Raw genomic sequence first — 17,291 nt, 5'->3', positions numbered from 1 at the left:
ACTCTTTGATCTTGACCTAAGTTATGTATCTTGGATGTGTGAAGGGATTAGCTCCGTCCTGCATTTAGGTCAAACCACGAGAACCAGCAGTCTCTACGGCTGTTTCTTTGAGAATGAGCCAGAAGAAACTGCTCTCCAATAAGCATGGTCATCACATTTTCTGAATAAATAGCTGCTTGTATGTCAAAAAGTTAAAATTTCAAGACTTGTCTAAGGCATTTGAGAGGTCTCCCAAACCAAAGCAGCTGTTCATTGTTTTTAAATAGAACTTCTTCTGGCGTAGTGAGCTGCCAAGCTACACACGCCTGGAGCCACCTTTCGATTAGCTATGAGGAAACTACCTTGCTTTGATGACTTCCTTAGCACATGTTCTTACAGTAAGCTTGTTTTCCTCCTATCTGGAACATCCAGTAGCTGTTTTATTTCAGTTGTGCTGACCTCTTAATGCCTTCTGTTTATTTTCCATGTGGGTTGCTTTCAGAAACCCAAACGTCTGTCCATTCACTGCAGGAATGTTTAAAAAGAGAACATACGGGATATCTGTCTGAGAAAGAGAGTAGCTTACAGGGAGGAGCGTAGCAGGAATACAGGAGGGGGCCTGTCCCCCACCCCCCAGCTCCTTTTCAGTCGGCTCTGCACAGGGAGGCTTTGCTATTTGGATTGTAAAGAATTCTCAGACACACTCTCTCAGGTGCACATACGTACATATAAGACTTACTTAAATGTGATGTTTTGTTACCAGCTGTTATGGCTTACTCTCAACTCTGTTCCCTTGAGAAGCGTGCCTCAATGAGGGTAGGCTGTATATGTCAAGTGTAAGTGACATGTAACACCTGAGATGTGCGTCTCTCTCGTTGCTGGTACAGTGCTGCCTTTGAGGAACATGAAGGTGGAGTGTGCATGGGGACCCCTCAGAAGTGAAAAACAGTTTTGGAAAGATGACAGTCAATGATTTGTAGCAAAGTCTTTGGAGCATCTTTCCAAATAACCATTCGGGATGAAGACCTGTGTATAGGAAGCCGCAGACAAGGGGCTGTTATAACAACCAAAAATGCAAACTTCAGCACCCAAAACTTCACGTATGCCTAGCTCTGGTCAGCTGCCATCACTCTGGACTTTCCAGCTCTTCCTTTAGCTCTGTTGACACTAACACTTCTTCCAGCATCCAAAAACTGACTCTTAGAGTTTAGAATCTGCTATACACTGCCTAATAAGGTTTGACATATAAAATTGTGCACATACAAAGAGAGATCAGAAGTATATATTCATATTCAAAGGAGTCTTTGCTGCAAAGCAATTTACCTTAAGGTGGACCCTTTTGTGCTTTGGATAATTTTTATCTGGTTTTCCAAAATTCATTTTGCATTCAACTTCTGGCAAACACATCTGCTGCTCATGTGAGTTACATGAAGATAGGATCTTTTAGATTCCTGATCCTTGGACATTTATCTTAAATTCCCTCTGAAGGGACTTCTTGCAGCCATCGTTGGCTCTCCTCTCACTCCATCCACCTACAGAAAGTCAGTAAATCCCAGATAGATTTTATGCTACCTTCACCTTGCAGTAGAGCTGCCGCATCCATTGTTACTGTCAGTGGATGGCAGCAAAGCAGTGGAAATGACTCTGATAAGGATTTGGATCCCAGATGAGCAGAAATGGCAAAGACATCTCAATGTCTCAATGCACCAGTGATGAATGGTTACTTAGGGTCCTTAGGTTTACACTTGGAAAGAGATAAGGTGACAGAGGATGACATTTCAAAACTAACCTACTAACAAACTAACTGGAAATTCTGTTCATGCACGTTGCTGAATGAGGAAAAGAGTATGTTTGCTTTGTCAGAGGAAGGTCATATTCAGAATGTGGGCATCTTCCCTATTGGTAAGGTACGTCTGGGCAAACACTTTCATTTCCTTCCCATTGACTTTGTATGCCAGTTTTTCCTGAGCTACATAGTAAATGGGAGGACGGGCCCCAGATGTTAAATAACATCTACCATGGTTGAATAACATTACCATTTAGCATGTTACCCCCTCAGGGTAACAGACACTCCTTTGATCCTGTTGCCTCAGTTGAGACACAAAACGTGATAGTAAACAGAACTAGAGATGGAAAGGAAGCTAAGTCCCACCCTTGGCCCAGCCATTGACTAAAGGTATGGCCTTGCATTAACTCCGCCAGGCCCCAATTTACCAATCTGTAGAATGGGCTTGAGCTTACTACCTGACCCCTCCCAGCTCTAGCGGGACGCTATGTTTAAAAGTCAGTTTCAAATTGCATTGCTAAGATAGAGATAAATGCAGAACATTCTTTCAGATGGAGGCCCCTTTACCCTGCCTCCAGTAAACCACAGCTCATAGCCATTTCTGGTATTCTTTGAAGACAGAACTACCTATGAGAGAATGGGGAGGAGGTATTCTTACTCTCAGTTGAATCCCCATCGCCTTTTCCTCCCTGAAATTAGATGCTTTCTCTACTCCCTAATCTGAATGGTCAGCTGTGCTTGCTTTTATCTCCGCTCTGAACTGAATTCTGGTGTTGTATAAATGAAGTTGGCCTCTGTGCATATGGCAGCTGTTGCAAAGACCTGTGTTCTGGAATGCTGCATGCTTACACATGCTGCACACGCCATTGCAGGTGGAAAGGAGGCAGAAACAAAATATACGGTGGGCCACAGTATTTATACTTGGTTAACTGAAGGTCAGTGCAAAGATGCATTACTTTCCAGGCAATGAAAGCAGGGTTTTTTGGAGAGCTCATTGTATATTTTCTTTATAGAACACCGGTTTGCAAATATATGTTAAGCTAAATGTAACCAAGCTGAGCAAGTGTTTGTTTTGTTTTGTTTTGAAACTTGTTTTGTTTTCTGGAAAAATGTCAGCAGCTTCCTGGGAGGGGAATGGTAAGTTAGAACGTGTTTAGCCCAAGAAATGCCAGTCTTTTGACCAAGATTATGAGTTAAAAACAGAATTATAAGGCAGGAAGTATTAGAGTGCCTCGTGGAAAGCCTCTCTCTCCCGAGTGTGATTTCAGTGTATTGAAAAAGGATAGGGAAGAGTTTAGAGGCTATCTTTGAGATTTTCCAGGATATTCATACTTACATGTGGGAGTTTGCTTCTTACACCCATCTCCCCTGGTGCTCACTCTCCTCTGTCTCATCCCCTCCACCACTCATCATCTCCACTTTGTGTTCCTTTTGCACTTGTGCAGCTCCCCTCCTTTCCCCTCCTCCCCTCCCTACCTTTCCCCTTCTCCATCTCTCTCCACACCTCAGTCTCCCTCTCAGCCCCCTCCCTGCCCCCCTTTACTCCTCTCTATCCTTCCCTCCCCCATCCTTCCCCCCTTTGCTTCCTCTCTCTCTGTTGCTTTCTCATTCTCAGACTGGCTTCTGGAAATTCAACTTTCCCCTAATATCTAGTGTTGGGTTGACTTGTCTTTACTTCACTTACCCTGTTAGTGGGGATAAGAACTTCACATGATGGCTTGCCTGTTTTCAGAAGCCTCTCCCTGTGCTGTCTCAGTGCAACACACCACCACCCACCATGTGTCCTCCTCAAATTTCCTTTCCCTGAAGAGTCCATGTTTCATCCTTACATTCACACATAAAATCCTCTGTTTGATCATAAACAACCAGTGATAATGTGTAGGGAAACGGAAGGATTTTGAAGATCTAGGAATTTGTAAATTTCTCTCTGAAAAGTAAAAAAATTTTTAGGGGGAAAAAAAAAAGCACTTCCAGCATTATCAGCATTAGGGAAATGCATTGAGTTAACCAATCTTAGTGGTAAAGAAAAGAACAAAATAGAACCTCTGGCATGAAAGAGGCTGTGACTAAAGATATATTTGAAGGTCACAGCACAGAAAGGGAGATGCTGCATCCTTTGGGCTGTGGGGGCAATCCTGAATTACCCTGGATATTCCTAAAGCACTTCTGTTTAGCAAACCTCTTTTTTGTGGAAGCACACTCATTGCCCCTTCACTCAATAATTCTTTCTCTTCTCACAACCACAGATCTGCTGGCAGTGATAATGTGGGAGGTGGAAAGAAGAAAGCAAATAGGGGTCTTTGGTTACATGACAGATTATTTACAGCCCACCCAGGTGAAAAATGGGAGGTGGGAGGGGAAAGGCTTTGGATCTAAAGGGCTCGTGTATCAGGAAAGCTGGTCTTTGAGATGACCTTGCCTTGGGGGGTAGATTGCTTGGCTTGGATGTAAGTCCTTTTGACCAAATTAACTTCCATCCTAACCTCCCACTCACGCTTCATGCCATGCTCAACCGGCTTCTAGAAGTGTTGAGTTTCTGTTGTATTGGCTGAGAAATGGGGGCTAAGAAGCTATGACTAACATGTGCTACCTTACACCTTGGACCCCTGCTTTTACTGACTGACTCTTCTCCTTGTTTCTTTTCTTTTGTCTTCCCACACAGGCCATGCAAGTAAAGGTACAGGTCAAATGCATGACGTGTCTTTTCTGTCCTAGTATTAGAGGTGCCAGGCTCTGGTCACCCTCTGCACTGTGATCACCATGGGGGTGGTACAGAATGGATCTTCCCACCTGGAGGTCCCCCAGGCCTGCTCCAGGGAAGACACCCGCCCGTCAAAGAGTGAATGTAGGCCTACCCACCCTTGGAATGGGGAAGCCGGGGAAGCCAGCCAAGCCTCACCCAAACCGAGGTCTCCTTGCTATCTCTGTTCCCTTCCCCAGCTGCCCACTCTGCAGCCAGCACACTGACAGAGATAGGGACGCCGACAGGGTGTGAGAGCCCACGAGGCTCACTCCTGTGCTGTGCCATGCAGGGTCTGAATCCCATGTGCCATCAGTGGGCCCAGTCCTTTCACACCATACATCTCCGCCTCTTGTGCGAGGCTCCTGCAATTCAAAGTTTTTCAAGGACTCACCTTCAAGATTGGAAATCAGATAACCATGTGTTTTTACACAAAATGTGCATATGGTGGGAAAAAACCCTAGGGCAGTTTTCCAGTGACCCATACAGATTATAACTTGGAAATATATCTCTCTATTCAGTGATGTATGTCTGCTGCCACTGTCACAAGCTCCCTGCCCTAAGCTCTATGGCACAGAAAGGGAGATGGGCAGGAAACAGGTCATTTGCAGCTCTTAGAAAAGGGAAATGAAGCCATGCCCAGGTAGGCTTGGGTCTGGGTGTTGACTCAGATGCTTACGTGCTGCATGACCTTGGAAAAATCACTTACCTTCCCTGAGCATCATATTCTCAATTATGCAACTGCCTTATTTGTGGATCAGAGTTATTGGGAGGATTAGAAATGTTTTGTTTTAGTAGGAGGCACATTGGAGTCACAGTACACATGCAGCATTTGTAATAAGAACAATTTGAGATTGGCCCAACAGAATAGAATGAGCGAGAAATTATTTGAATTGTGTATCAAATCTACATAGTTACATTTTGCATAGTTACTTGATTGTGTAGGGCATGTTACTAGTCACCTTTTACATTTATATAGAGAGGACACCTCATAGTTTATATACACAAAATCAGGTTCTATCCTTTATGGATGATTTTCAAGGGTACTGGAGACTGCAAATGAGTTTCGCCTTAGGCACAACCTTTAGAACTGTATGCCTGATGGTAGAACATGTGAAGAACCCAGCTTGCACTCAGTAAATGAGAGAACTCTGCGGCATTTGTGTGAACCAGCTTTCACTTTCTGCTGTGTTCTAGAACACAAGAAGCGGCCTTCTGTTAGCTTCATTTCTTACCACTCCCCACCCCCCCACCCCCGCCCGCCATACTTCTCCCCACCCCCTCTCCCTGCTGTCCCCGGCATGACCTGCTGTTTGGGAGCACCGGGCACAAGGGGTCCCGCAACCAGGAGAACTGTCTGGCGGCGTCTGGCCAGCCTGGGTTTTGCTGGCCGGGAGCTTCGCTGTGGTTGCTGTGATGTATCCTCCTGAAGTCACCGCAAGCCGGGTGAAAGACATCGCATCCATTTTAAGAGTGTCCATTAATAATTATGAACCTCTTTCACACTTCAAAGTAACAAAGCGATCAGTCCCAAGGCAGTGTTAATTCTTACCCTCCTCTCTTGGAAACCAGTGCCTCCCAAGACGAATGCTGCTCCAGCTCAGGGTCCCGGCTCTTACGTGTGGGGTCCAGGAGAGGCGTCTGGCCTCCCCGCTGCTCCCAGAGCCCTGGGTCTGTGTGTCGGCTGAAGCAGCAGCACTGCCCACTCCTCCCGCAGACATTCCAGGGACACCTCATAGAGGAAAGCCTCAGTGAGCGCCATTTCTCTTTCTGTCACAGCCCCCGACTTCATCCTCTGCTGCTGGCTCTCCAGCACGCCCACACTTCCAGCAAGTGTCCCCAAGGGAGGCACAGCCCTGCAAGTGAGGTACCTGGTGGGCAGCGTGCTCTTTCAGAGGCCGACCTCACAAAAACCCGTTCACAGCGGGACTGTCTCCTGGAGCCTACCCGCATGGCCGGCTGTGGTGGGGGGATGGGGGGAATGACACCGCGAGGGCTCGCTGATGGGTGGCTCAGCCCTGTGCCTCAAACTCTCTCAGAAACCTGCTCCACGGCGTGGACCTTGTTGGGTAGTCTCTCCCTGTGAGGGGTGAGGTGATGTAAACAGAAAAAGAGTGAACTCTTGAAGACTTGGGGAGTTCTGCTTTCCTCAGGGTTCCTCCCAACTCTCCCCAGCCAGATCCCAAAGCAGCCCTACTCTGGCACTTGCCCTTCCCTGTGAAAATTTCCACTGCCTCGAGATGGAGGTTGAGTGGGACGAGGTGCTCCAAAACACTAGCTTCAGCCCTGACCGCAGAGCAGTTCTATGAGAGACGCTCTCCCGCATATTTCCTGACACCTCAGCATCAGGCTTCTCCATTCTTTTCTTGGGCCATATTATCAGTTATCGAATCATTCCTTTTGAAAAACACCGGTTTATCTGTTCACTCGGCCAGGGGACAAGTGAGCCAAGAGCACAGGCATCCGCGGTGTGTCTGCCCACGCGGTTCTGTGAGCATGCACACAAGGAGAGGGCTCAGGAGCCGGGCGGGACTCTCGACAGCCCCCGGGACGGCTTTAGCACACTCCTTTCATTGCTCTCTGAAGTGTAGGAAGGCCCACCTGTACGGACAGGGCCACGAGGAGGCAGGCTGCCTCTAAGGTGAGGCCATTCCTTTCAGAATCACTGAGCCCCTCTGTTTATCCCAACCTCATTTCCTAGTCTGGAGGACAGGACCAGGAACGGAAGAAGACAAAGCGGAGGGGAGACTTGTATTCCATCCAGACCTCTCTCATCGTGGCCGCGCTCAAGAAAATGCTGCCCATTGGTTTGAATATGTGCACGCCAGGTGATCAGGAGCTCATCTCCTTGGCCAAATCTCGATACAGCTATGTAAGTCAGGCATCCACTCTGGCTGAGCAGTAATACAGGGGGTGGGGGTGGGGGTGGTTGCTCGGGGTCTGAAGGGTTCATCCTTCCCCGGGATCGGGGGTAGGGGGGGCCGCTGAGTAGAAACCTAGGTGCCCCCCAACAAAACAGCCCCATCTGTAAAGCTGGTTGGAGAGCTCTTTAGACAAGTCTGTCATTTTTCTTCTTTTGTTCTTGTAATAAAGATCCCAGCAGAACCGTTCCACTTGCTGTCCATCCCTCCCTGCGCCCTACTTTACATCTCCCTAGTGACCTCAAGGAATAAAATCTAACATGTCTTTCCACAGAGGGACACAGATGAAGAGGTGAAAGAACATCTGCGGAATAACTTGCACCTGCAGGAGAAGGTGATGTATCGGGAAGGGAGAATGCATGCAGGCTTCCCTGTGGCTGTGGGGTGCCATCCCTCCATTTAATTCACTAATGCTCTCTTTAGTGTGTTCTAAAAACAGTCTCCGAGCACTGGTGTTTAATCGGTAGGACTAGCTCTCTGCCTTCAATTTTCACTTTTGTTTGGGTGTGTGGGGAAGAGTTTTTGCCCTTAATTTTTGTTCTTTCCTTTGCTGTTACAAAGAGGATGCAAAGTAGCATTTAATGAAGCTGTGCCTTCCCACCTACCAGTGTGAACATCCCGCCAGAGGAGGGGGTTAGATTAGGTCTCAAATTTACTGACTGTGAGCCTTGTTAAACAGTGAAATGGACACTGGGGGGAGTTTCGGCACATCCTGATCTAGAGATTTGGAAACAAAGTAACTCTGTTAGAGTTGGTATCAACCAAAACAAACAAGCAAACAAACTTTGATTTTAAAGGCTATTTGAGATTTTTTTTCCAGGCCTGTGAATCTGAACGACTCTTTTCTCAGATACATTATGCCTTAAGATAGAAGATTAAGCTAACACAAGCAGCCACTTCTTTCCATCCCAGATATATTGGGAAAATGGGGAAAATATACCACCAAAAAAAAAAAAAAGGCAGTCAAAAGAAATCCCAGTGCCAGAATAAAGAAGACACTTTAAATCACAGGAATGAAGAGAAGTTGATGCAGTTGGGAAAACTCACAGAGCTTTCTGAGCCAGATATGTATGTCAGAGGCTGGGGTTTTTAATAACCTTAAAGGAAGAAGAGTGTAGGACCTAATTACCCATGCTGTGCACAGATGCGGAGCCAGAAACGTACATAAAATTAGCCTTAAACCAGTTAAACCTATAAATCTCCTGCAAAGACAACCATAAAACCACTTGGAGATTCTCCACCTCTTAGAATATGGTCTGACATGCCAATAAATAAAACTCCCCCTGAAGCCAAAGTCATGCTTAAGGGGAAAAAAAGACATGAAAGAAAGTCCACCACCATTAGAGAGACAGAAAATGCAACAAAGGGAAGAACGTGAGCCTAAGGAACTGCAGAAAGCAATTTAAACATAAGTGGTTGAAATACTTAAAGAGCTACACATAGCAGTAATATCCATAAAGCAAGACTTGGACATTATTTTTTTAAGATTTTATTTTTTTAAATAATCTCTATACCTAGCATGGGGCTCAAACTCACAACCCCAAGATCGAAAGTTGCATGCTCCACCAACTGAGCCATCCCAGGTGTGCCTGAACATTTTTTTTTAAAGGAGAATGAATATGATATTGAAAAAGCCACATAGTGATTACAAAAATTGAAAGTATTCACTAAAATTAAAAATCCAATTTATAGGTTAAAAAAAACAGTCTAGGCACAGCTGAAAAGAGAATTTATGAATTGGAAGATTGCTTTCAGGAAATTAGAAGTTAGTAAAGAGAGAAAGGTTTGGAAATATGGCATGAGTTAAGAGATACAGACTAGAATGAGAGGTTCCTATATAGATGTGCAATGTGTCAGTGAAGGTAATAGAGAAAACGAGAAAGAAGCAATAATACAAGAGTCTCAATTCCTCTGGCACCATGTGAGGAATAAAGGCTTTTTCGATACAAGATTGCTGACCTGGTGTGTGCTTTCATTTTCAGTCTGATGACCCAGCAGTAAAGTGGCAACTGAACCTCTACAAAGATGTTTTAAAGAGTGAAGAACCTTTCAATGCAGAAAAGACCATAGAGCGTGTACAGAGAATTTCAGCAGCGGTCTTCCACCTGGAGCAGGTAAGAAGCACCTACCCTGAGGACTAAGGAAGCAAAATCACCCTGGTTTTTGAATACTAAAGCTCCTTTCCACACTCTGCTTTTAGGTAGATTGTTCTCATAAGACCCAAAACTAGGAACAAGAAACATCCCAGCTCACTCCCAAATGTCATCTTGTGCCCCATGGTAGCAGACTCCTCAATTCTTTCCCTTCCAAGATTTTTTACAAATTTTTGCCATTAGATCAAATGTCTCATTCAAATCCTCTACCCAGCTGTAAAGCTGCTCTTAGGCAGTAAACCTCCAAAAGCAGATATCTGGGACAAGGAGGAAAATGTCAGATCTCCATAAACCCAATAATTTGGTGCTATGTACCTTTTGCTGCCTATAGTTGAGAAATAAGAATTCTTCCAGGATTGAGAAATCTGGGTTGCAGGCGACTACCATCTGCCACACAGTTAGCCTAGTGCACACCTACCCCTGTGTTTTCTTCTCAGGTGGAACAGCCTTTGAGGTCCAAGAAGGCGGTCTGGCACAAACTGTTGTCAAAGCAGCGGAAACGGGCAGTGGTGGCCTGTTTCAGGATGGCCCCTCTCTACAACTTGCCCAGGCAAGTATTCTGTCCTTTTCTTCTGGCATGGGAGCCAGCGATGGGTATTAAGGTATCCTCCCACAGCTGGGCTGTCTTCTGGCACTGATACTCATGATCCAAGGGTTAGAAATTGGAGTCCTCCATCCATGACGCCATTATAGTCTACATATAGTATAACAACCTACTAAGGAAATCCAGGTAAGCAGAAGAACTGAAAACAGATGTGATTCCCTAGTGTCCTGTACCTGTCTTAGCTCCCCATTTTACACCTTAAAGTCAGCCGGGTGAGCATAGGGAAGCTCTTAGTTTTCCTGAGGTGGGGTACTTTGTGAGGCTGTAAAGGAACCATAGAAAAAGAACTCCTTCCAAAATGCTTTACCCCAAATTCCATCAACAGATCAAACCATATTTCTATGCTGAGGTACTTTGATGGTCCCCCAGTTACTTTGTTTCCTCAGCAGGTACAGAAATGTAACTTGAGAATCCTTGAGCATAGTGTATTTGCCTTCAAGATGAAGAAAGGGCACTGGCTAAAGATGTCTCAAGAGGTCAATCATGGACATGTTGCCTTATCTGCATGGTTAATCTATACTCTGAAGTCAGAAATATGGAAAGGCTTTTCTGGAATGTGCTGTATCAATACATTGCAGAGTATCCATGCAGACTGGGCAGACATTGACCACTGAGACTTGACTCATTATCACTGGTGATGTGGCAACACTCCTATCCTCAGACTGATGGCGGAGTCCAGAAGGTCCGGCCTGGGATCAGTAAACAAAGCTGCAAATTGAGTCTCAGCCTCTGCCTCTTCAACTTGCAAATCAGTATGAACCATCCTTACCCAGTTAGGAAAAATAAACTGACTCAGAAAGGTATTTTCTGAATCCCACGTAAATAAAGGTTTCCTTGAATATGCAATAAAAGTTTCTTCCTGTGCTGGACACTTGCTTTCATCAGGTCATACTTCCTGGCCATCAGTTGTCCAGAGTGCCCTGTCATCCTGTCCTGAGCCAGCTGGCCAACTAAGCTTTCCCGTTAGGGTTTTTGAAGATAGTGAAGAACCATGACCTCTGAGACACACAGCTGCTCCTCCAGGTCTCCTGAGAGTACAGATTGGTATCTTTGGAGGAGGATGAGGGGCCACAAAATCAAATAGAACTCATGAATAAAAAGCAGGAAAAAAATCAGACAGAGAGTTATGGCTATGAAGGCCACTGATATCCTGGCAACAAGGAGAATTTCAAATAGCTCAGTAGAGAAAGCAAAAATGGACGGGACTTTTGTCTCTTTCCTAGAAGGGATGAGGCATCAAAAGGCATTCACTTTCCTCCCTGGCAGAGGTTCCGGCCCTGTGTTGTAATGGGACCTCAGGAAGGGCTTAGTCCTAAGTACGTCTCCAGGGCCAGCAAGCAAGGCAAAGTGACATCCCACAAAACAAGCATTGTTTTCTAAATCCACTGAATATGTTAGTACCATTCTCTCATACATCAGTTGCTCCTTCAGCAATTCTGCCTTTGTATGGGCAAGAGTACATCGAGGGATTTACTAGGTCTTTGACAGAACGTGGCCAGCCCCACCACTAACCCATGCCTGGATTTCTCCCAAGCATGGAGGAGCTTGGGCAGAGTTTTCTAACAACAATAATAAAAACTAAGACTGATGATGAAGATCACTCCCTTCTCCATCTTGTCATGATCTAAACTGCATGGAGTCCTCCATATTAAAGGGCTAAAGGGATTTATTTTATTATGTGCAAACTGTTTCTCTGATGTTAGTTTTTAAAAGACAACCTGTGTGCTTTTCTCCAGACACAAAATTAACAATTTCTTCCTGAGCACCTTTCAACGGGTTTGGCTGGAAAAGGTTAATGAAAAAACTCAGTATGACAGGCTTATACCCATTTTAATGGTAATGTAACCTGTGGAGAGACCTGCTCATTTTCTGCACACTCCTCCTTTCTTGACCATGATTTAACATTACCATAAAAACCCAAATTTGTACAATTTTTTAAAAAGCTCTGATTGGTCAGAATTTGAAGAACGATGGCAAGGTTGTGTTCTGTCGGAAAACATGGCCAGGGCTGGACGACTCTGGTGTTGACCTACATCTTACTTTTCTCTCCTTCCCTCCTCACCAGTATCCTCACATTTGGTAATCAGCTAACTTCTGTTCAGTGCAACATTCCCAGGAGTTAGTCCTGGCTTATAGAGGGTGAGTGGCTCTTGCTGGTTTTTCAGTGTTCCCAGGTATGGAGGTCACCCCCCGGAATCCGTGAGGTGCACCAAAGTTAGGCTGTCAGTGCAGCACACCCAAGTCTTGCCTTCCTAAGTAAAAGCTGGAGAGCCTTGGAGGTGTAGTTCCTTGGAAACTCTATAAAGGACTCAAGCTTTGGGGCTTTCAGTAGATCTGAGACCAAACCACTCACCATCAGCATAACTTAGATGCGATTACCTGGGCAGGCTATCAGCCAAAAGCGATAACCACCTTGCCATATTAAGCAAATCCTTCAGGACCATTTCTTGGCCCAATGAATTCTTTCTCTTTGAGGACAAATGTGATAAAGACCCATTGTGGCCAGGGTAGGATTACAGTTACCACATGGTCTCCCACTAGCCATCGTTAATTCATTCAGAAGGTGTTCTAGACATTTCGCGAACTGCCATGTTAGAGGGTTCTGGTTTCTTTGAAAAAATGCTTCTGGTGTACCGCTGGCTACCCTGACCAATCAGAGGAAAGAATTGTACAAAAGTCTGTCCTGCTTACTAACCGTTAACACCCAAACTAAAACAAGGTGTCCCACGGATCCCTCTTGACCTCACTCTCAACCCTTCCGCTCAGGCACCGCTCCATTAACCTCTTCCTCCATGGCTATCAGAGATTTTGGATAGAAACAGAGGAGTATTCCTTTGAAGAGAAACTAGTACAGGATTTGGCTGTAAGTACTGACCCAGCTGGAAGCAGATACGGGTGTGAATGAATCTGACCTCTGTATTCGCGTGTGTGTTCTAACAGTTAAACATTCGCAAAGAATCGGGCGTATCAATTTGGAAAGAACTAACTGTATAAACTCTCAGAGAAGGCCCTGCTAATGGCCATAAGAGCCAGAGGATGAATTTTGCTTGGAGGTGCTAGTACTGTTACCATCCTCATCATCATTATTAACAACTAATATTTCTTGGGATGCACAGCCATGCGATGGGAAGTTCATGCTAAGTTAAGTTTTGAGCACTATCGGTTGCAGGAGGCCACCCCGCCCTAGCCCAGGCTCTGCATTTCCGGTCAGCTCTGCTTTAGGGAAGGCCCATCCGAAGCCCCTTCCTGTACCTCACGTTTCTCTATCCGGCCCCTTCAGAAAATGTGCCGTGCCCTGTCTCTAACAGACTTCATGCCCCCAGAATTACTTAAAGCAACATGCAAGGGGAGAAAGCTTATTGCAGAAGCACCATAGAACCTTGTCGTGGTACAGACAGAAAATAAACTTTCCTCTCCTTTGGCCAACCCACAGTTTTTTTTTTTGTTTTTTTGTTTTTGTTTTTGTTTTGATCCTTCTTATTTCTCCCATTTATTTTTTCTCTTATCCCTTACTCTTTCTGTTAATCTCACTCTGTGTGTCTCATACTTGGCCTTTCTCCTATTTCTTTCTCCTTCCCTAACTCCCTCTCTTTTTTTTCCTTCTCCCTCTTTTTTTTTTTTTTTGCATTTAATCCTTTCTCTCCCATTTTTCCCATTTGTCTTTGTGCCCTTTGACCTTTTCCTATATCCCATCAGTGAGAATGACAGTTCCTCGGTTTTCCCAGTTCCTTGATGAGTGTGAGGTTGACAACGAGCATCACTTTGGCCCTCCACTTCTCAGTCATTCACGCAGCCTGTGTAGTTCTCACCATTTTACTGAATATGGTACACCCTGCAGGCTGTGCTGTTGCTAGAAACTCACTTTTACCCCCTGCATCAGACGCGATTTCCTTTTCTGTAAAAGGAGATTGAGAAAAGACTTAATGAGGGGAGAAACTACGAGGCTTGCAGCTCCAGGCTGGGATATCTCTGGAACAATAAGATTTTTAGAATCAGCCGTGAAGTTAGGTTTGAGTCTAGGACAGTATCAGACCCCAAATGGCCCCAGTGCTTAATAACCCTTGTCCCACCCTATTTCCAGCCCAGCTCTCCAAGAGAAATTTCAGGTGTTGACTGAGAGATCCAGCCTCTCAGGGGACTCTCCAGAGCTTCCCTCCTGAATTCGGGTGCCCAGGGCTTGCATGAGAGTTCTGCTGACGGAGGGCTCCTCCCCTGTGGTCAGGCTTTTGCTTTTCCTTTCATCTCGTTTGAACCTAAAATTGCTATGTTTCTTTGATTGGCTGAAATATATATATATACACATTTATGTCCCAAACCTTGCATCCTTGGGGCTTCTTGTCCTGAAATAAACATATGACATAGTGGTTTCTCTTCGTGCTTTTATCGGACGCACTCTGTGCTTTGCGCTTCGCCGTCTTTTTGTTCGCATGCATTTATGTGGCGCGTGCTGAAATCCATGCCTAAAACCTGTCTGCAATTGGTTTGTGTAGAAATCCCCCAAGGTGGAAGAGGAGGAGGAGGAGGAGACGCAAAAGCAACCAGACCCACTTCATCAGATCATTCTCCATTTTAGCCGCAATGCTCTCACGGAGAGGAGGTCAGCACCACCAGAGCTCCCTGCTTCTCCCAGGCACGGTGCTGCCAGCCCCACACCTTCGTCTCACAGAAGGCAGTGCCCAGAAAGGGGATACCAGATTTGAGCAGCCCTCCTTGCTGCCCTAGTGGCCATCAAGAAACATCTAGGCAAACTCTTATGAGCACAGCCCTCTCGTCGTAATGCCAGTTGTGGAGGCTGAAGATTAGCATGAAACGGTAGCCTTCCAACCTGAATTCCATCAGCCAGTGCTTTTTCACCTTTTCAGAGTAGTTTCTAAGAATCTGGGTGAGGGGAGGGGTTTTCTGTTTAATTCACTGGTACCTATAACATAAGATCTCTGTGGCTCTTAGTCTTTTCTGCTGGGTCCAAAATGTAGCCTGCTGAATATTTCCTCCATTCTTTCCAGCAAACTGGAAGACGACCCCTTGTACACGTCCTATTCCAGCATGATGGCCAAGGTACACCTGCGTTTCTGCCCATTGTCTCAGCCTTTCTGTCTTCCCTTTTACCTCTGTGGACACAGGGAAACTGTCATTTTGAACAGCAGGGTGTAGGACTCGGTCATGACCTGGGTTCCAGGCACTGCACAGTTCATGTGCAGTGGTGACATTAGCAAACTATTCCACTGTCCTCATAAGGAAACTCTGAAGCTTCGCAGAAACGGTGGATGCCAGCATGTCGTACACATGGCGGCTCCAGGCTTGTTATGGGGAGTTCAGGCATATAGACTATCCTTACATTTCCAGTCAACGTTGAGCACGCACCCAAAAGTTCCAACATACCTGTAGGTGAAGGAAGTTCAGTACATTTGGAAATAGGCTTTAGAATCTGGAACGAGATCCTAGTGCTCTGGCAAAGGCGAGTGACATTATTCCTATCACGTAGGGGGACAGCGGCCACCGGGATGCTGAGTAGTAAGGGACTGCTCCTTCTCAAACAGGAAACCCTCCCATCTGGCAGAAAGAGGGGTTTGTGGGCTTGACTTCTTGCCAAGCCCCTGGCTCTTGTGTAGAAAGGGCATTCCCGGCTTCATGTACACCAGAACTTCACTAAGTAGGAGAGTTCAGGTCTGTGGTTAAACTGGATGGGTCGCCATTGACTGTATGAGCTCAGGGTTCCCACTTCTCCTTTTGGAACCCCTTGGTAACTGCAAAGAAGACATTTTGAATAGAATGTTGCCCCACAGTGGTCAAAATGTTCTTGGTTTTCACAAGTGCTGAGATCCTGAGGTGCCTATGAATTACATCCCGTCCCATGCCCTTGCTCTGTAGAATAGTCTCGTCTGTTAGACTCACTTTCATTTGTCTCCTCCTTTCCCTGCTCTGTGGAATCCAGAGTTGTCAGAGTGGGGAGGATGAAGAAGAAGAGGAAGACAAGGAGAAAACATTTGAAGTAAGTTTTTATGAAGATTGAAGACAGGGCCATCCGCCAAAGCCAAAGCCAACTGGCAGGCCCTCAGAGACGGGTGCTGACATGAACCATGTGCCTCACCCACCACATGTATCTGGTGGCAAAAACAAGAGTCTGTGCGCACAAGGCACACCCATTAGCCACAGTTCTCTTGTCAGTCTTCTGGCCTAATGAAAGGTCACAGGCAGCCAGTCTGTCAGCAAACCCCCCACAGGTTGGGTCTTCTGGGAAATTTTGCACTCCTCCCCAAATATGGTAGTAAAAGGGGCCAGAGAAAGACAAATTCAAAGATCCAAAAATGTAAACTCAAAGCAACGGAAACACTGAGATGGTTTTCACCCCTATTCTGTAAATGTCATTAGTTGCAATTTTGATTTTGAGGCAGTGTGGGACATGGAATTTCCCAAGACAAAACCATATTAATTTACTGGTAACGCTCTTCATAGACAAAGTATGTAACAGTAAGAGCAAATTAATAAAGTTACAGTTCTGGAAGGCCTTGGCATTCTAGTGTTCCATATCCAGAAGAATCTTTGTTAACGGCGATCTGAGCATTCTAGATAAATGGGTATTTTCTACATTCGGGCAGATAGGCTTCAGCTGAGCCCTCAGCAGCCTTCCCTGTATGATGGAACATGGAAAACAAACCCATTTTAATCTGGGGTCACTTCCTAGAATGAGAGTATTACAGGAGAATGGGCTATGTTTCCAACCAGTGCGAAAAGTAGAACTATGAGCGGTTTGTGGATGGACAGTTTTGGAACGCAGACGTAGTGTCTGGAAATCAAATTCAGAAGACTTCCTTATCCAAAATTATGTGTTCAAGTAAAGATTCTCTCGGTTTACCTTAGCATGGCAAATGGCCTAAGGATAAACAAATTTTTGCCTGCTTTATTTTCTTTTTTTTTCCAGGAGAAAGAGATGGAAAAGCAGAAAACCCTCTACCAGCAAGCACGGCTGCATGAGCGGGGAGCTGCAGAGATGGTCCTTCAGATGATAAGTGCCAGCAAAGGTGATTCCGTGACTTTGTGGCTAGGCCCCTGTCGCTCCCACAGAGACAGCATGCTGTGACATGAAGTCATTATTAAAGAGTCCTGATAA

The 17,291-nt window shown here is 45.5% G+C and overlaps 1 protein-coding gene across 2 annotated transcripts in view; it reads left to right on the top strand.

Moving 5' to 3' along the window:
• The window catches only part of RYR3 (ryanodine receptor 3), a gene marked incomplete at its 5' end in the record, with an annotated part of 503,048 nt that overhangs the window by 446,672 nt on the left and 39,085 nt on the right, over nt 1-17,291 (top strand). Inside the window, 10 exons of one of the 2 annotated variants that reach the window (XM_080809904.1) lie at nt 4,428-4,442; nt 7,207-7,377; nt 7,701-7,760; nt 9,409-9,540; nt 10,017-10,129; nt 12,950-13,046; nt 14,674-14,780; nt 15,187-15,238; nt 16,116-16,172; nt 17,103-17,202. In XM_080809904.1, the coding sequence (XP_080666030.1) occupies nt 4,428-4,442; nt 7,207-7,377; nt 7,701-7,760; nt 9,409-9,540; nt 10,017-10,129; nt 12,950-13,046; nt 14,674-14,780; nt 15,187-15,238; nt 16,116-16,172; nt 17,103-17,202 (904 nt within the window). The remainder of the gene's footprint in view (nt 1-4,427; nt 4,443-7,206; nt 7,378-7,700; nt 7,761-9,408; nt 9,541-10,016; nt 10,130-12,949; nt 13,047-14,673; nt 14,781-15,186; nt 15,239-16,115; nt 16,173-17,102; nt 17,203-17,291) is intronic. The other variant, XM_080809903.1, reaches the window with a different exon arrangement.

The sequence above is a fragment of the Martes martes genome (genome assembly GCF_963455335.1).
Source record: "Martes martes genome assembly, chromosome: 7".
Taxonomy (NCBI): domain Eukaryota; kingdom Metazoa; phylum Chordata; class Mammalia; order Carnivora; family Mustelidae; genus Martes; species Martes martes.
The sequence above is the reverse complement of the archived record's forward strand: the minus strand, read 5'-3'. Positions and strand labels throughout refer to the sequence as shown.